Below are 1,527 nucleotides of genomic sequence, written 5' to 3'. Positions count from 1 at the left end.
CCACTAAGCGATGAGTCCTTCAGATGCATGCCAAAAGCAAAATGCCAGAAGTGTGGCATAGGTGTTCCACTGCAACTTCTGTCAGAACACCTAAAATCCTGTCCTCCTTTGGAAACTCCCAGTGAAAGTACTGTGGTGAATTTAGATGGTGATGAACCTACAGAAAAGGAATGTAGGTTTTTTGACAATTTCATACTAACATATTACCCAAAAGCATACAGTGTTAAGAGCTAGCTAGAAGGAAAAATTAAATGTTATAAAAATAAACTTTGTCCTTTAAAATTTATTGCACAACAGCACCATTGCAGCAGTGTCCCGTCTGCACAGATATGTTTCCCTCTGACCTCATTGAGCTGCATGCCTCTTCATGTGGAGAAAGGTATTTAGCAACAAAAATTGCAATTTTTCTTGTCATTGGATTTAAGCCTTGAATGAAATTTAACAACATATTTTGATAGTAGCTCATGAAATGAAAAGGGGCATGAAGATACAGTAATTGAGGAAGGGCTAGCAGATATGCCAGGCCCATCTGGAACTACTTGTGAAGTCAGGGATGGTAGGTCAATCATTTAGTCACAGGTTATGTAAGGAAGGTGTTGATTAGTAACAATCAACAGCTAATGTGAACAACTCCCGGAAATCAAACCATTAGTTTGTATCCATTCAATGGATTTCTTATTTTTGATAGCCTCATATTCAAACTACTTTAGACAATCCTTCAAAGGATAAAACATAATCTTTTTGTAATAGTATCTAGATAGAAGTTGATATACAGACTATATCCAATTATAATCACTTCTATTTTCTTTTAGGCTGGTTAGCTGTTTTGGACTCTTCAAAGGCCATATACAGTATGAATGTGCAAAGAATGCTTTGGACATGCATGAAATGGAGAGCCCATTACGTCTCATAATGGACATCAGACAAAGTGTAGCTGATCAGGACATGGCCCTCATCTCATTCTACAAGAGACCCAATGTTGAATGGGCACGTCCTTTGGAGTGCAGGCTTGAGGGTAAATTTTCTGAAAATCTGTTCTTAGCTCACTATCACCCACTTAGCCTTATGGTCCATGACTTGATTTCTTGAATAAATTTCTATAATAATCCATGTTTTGTGCTTTTTGTGTTCACTTGACCAACTCTACATAGTTTTGACTGTATCTTAAAAGAAGAAACTGTCTCAAACAAAAAATGAAAATAGAACAATTTTCATTCAAACACATTAATGGCTAAATATATAATTAGAAAATGTGTATTACCAAATAATTACTAATGTATTTTAGTCATTATGTCTTGTTACGGATTCAAATATTGGGGATGGATACAAGAGGAAAATCCACAATAATCACACTGGCCCGGCCGGGTTGAGTCAAACGATGATTTTAATGATCACACGCGTGGGAGATGGACACCGTATGCAGACAGCATCAGATCTCAAAGTGGTGGAGCATTGATCAATCTCTTATAGCCTCTAGCCTCTAGCTTTTATGCTTAGGTGGGGGCCCCACCTAAGCATAAAAGCCTA

The 1,527-nt window shown here is 37.4% G+C and overlaps 1 protein-coding gene across 1 annotated transcript in view; it reads left to right on the top strand.

Annotated features, from left to right (window-relative positions):
* Positions 1–1,527, top strand: part of LOC102296913 — a gene marked incomplete at both ends in the record, with an annotated part of 3,278 nt that continues 1,751 nt past the window's right edge. Inside the window, 3 exon segments of the mRNA XM_014331677.2 lie at positions 1–172; positions 298–379; positions 813–1,015. Of these exon segments, the coding sequence (XP_014187163.2) occupies positions 1–172; positions 298–379; positions 813–1,015 (457 nt within the window).

The sequence above is a fragment of the Haplochromis burtoni genome, unplaced genomic scaffold, assembly GCF_018398535.1.
Source record: "Haplochromis burtoni strain Fernald_Lab_line unplaced genomic scaffold, NCSU_Asbu1 Contig_4505, whole genome shotgun sequence".
Lineage (NCBI taxonomy): Eukaryota > Metazoa > Chordata > Actinopteri > Cichliformes > Cichlidae > Haplochromis > Haplochromis burtoni.
Note: the sequence above shows the minus strand (reverse complement) of the source record. Positions and strands in the feature narration are given on the sequence as shown.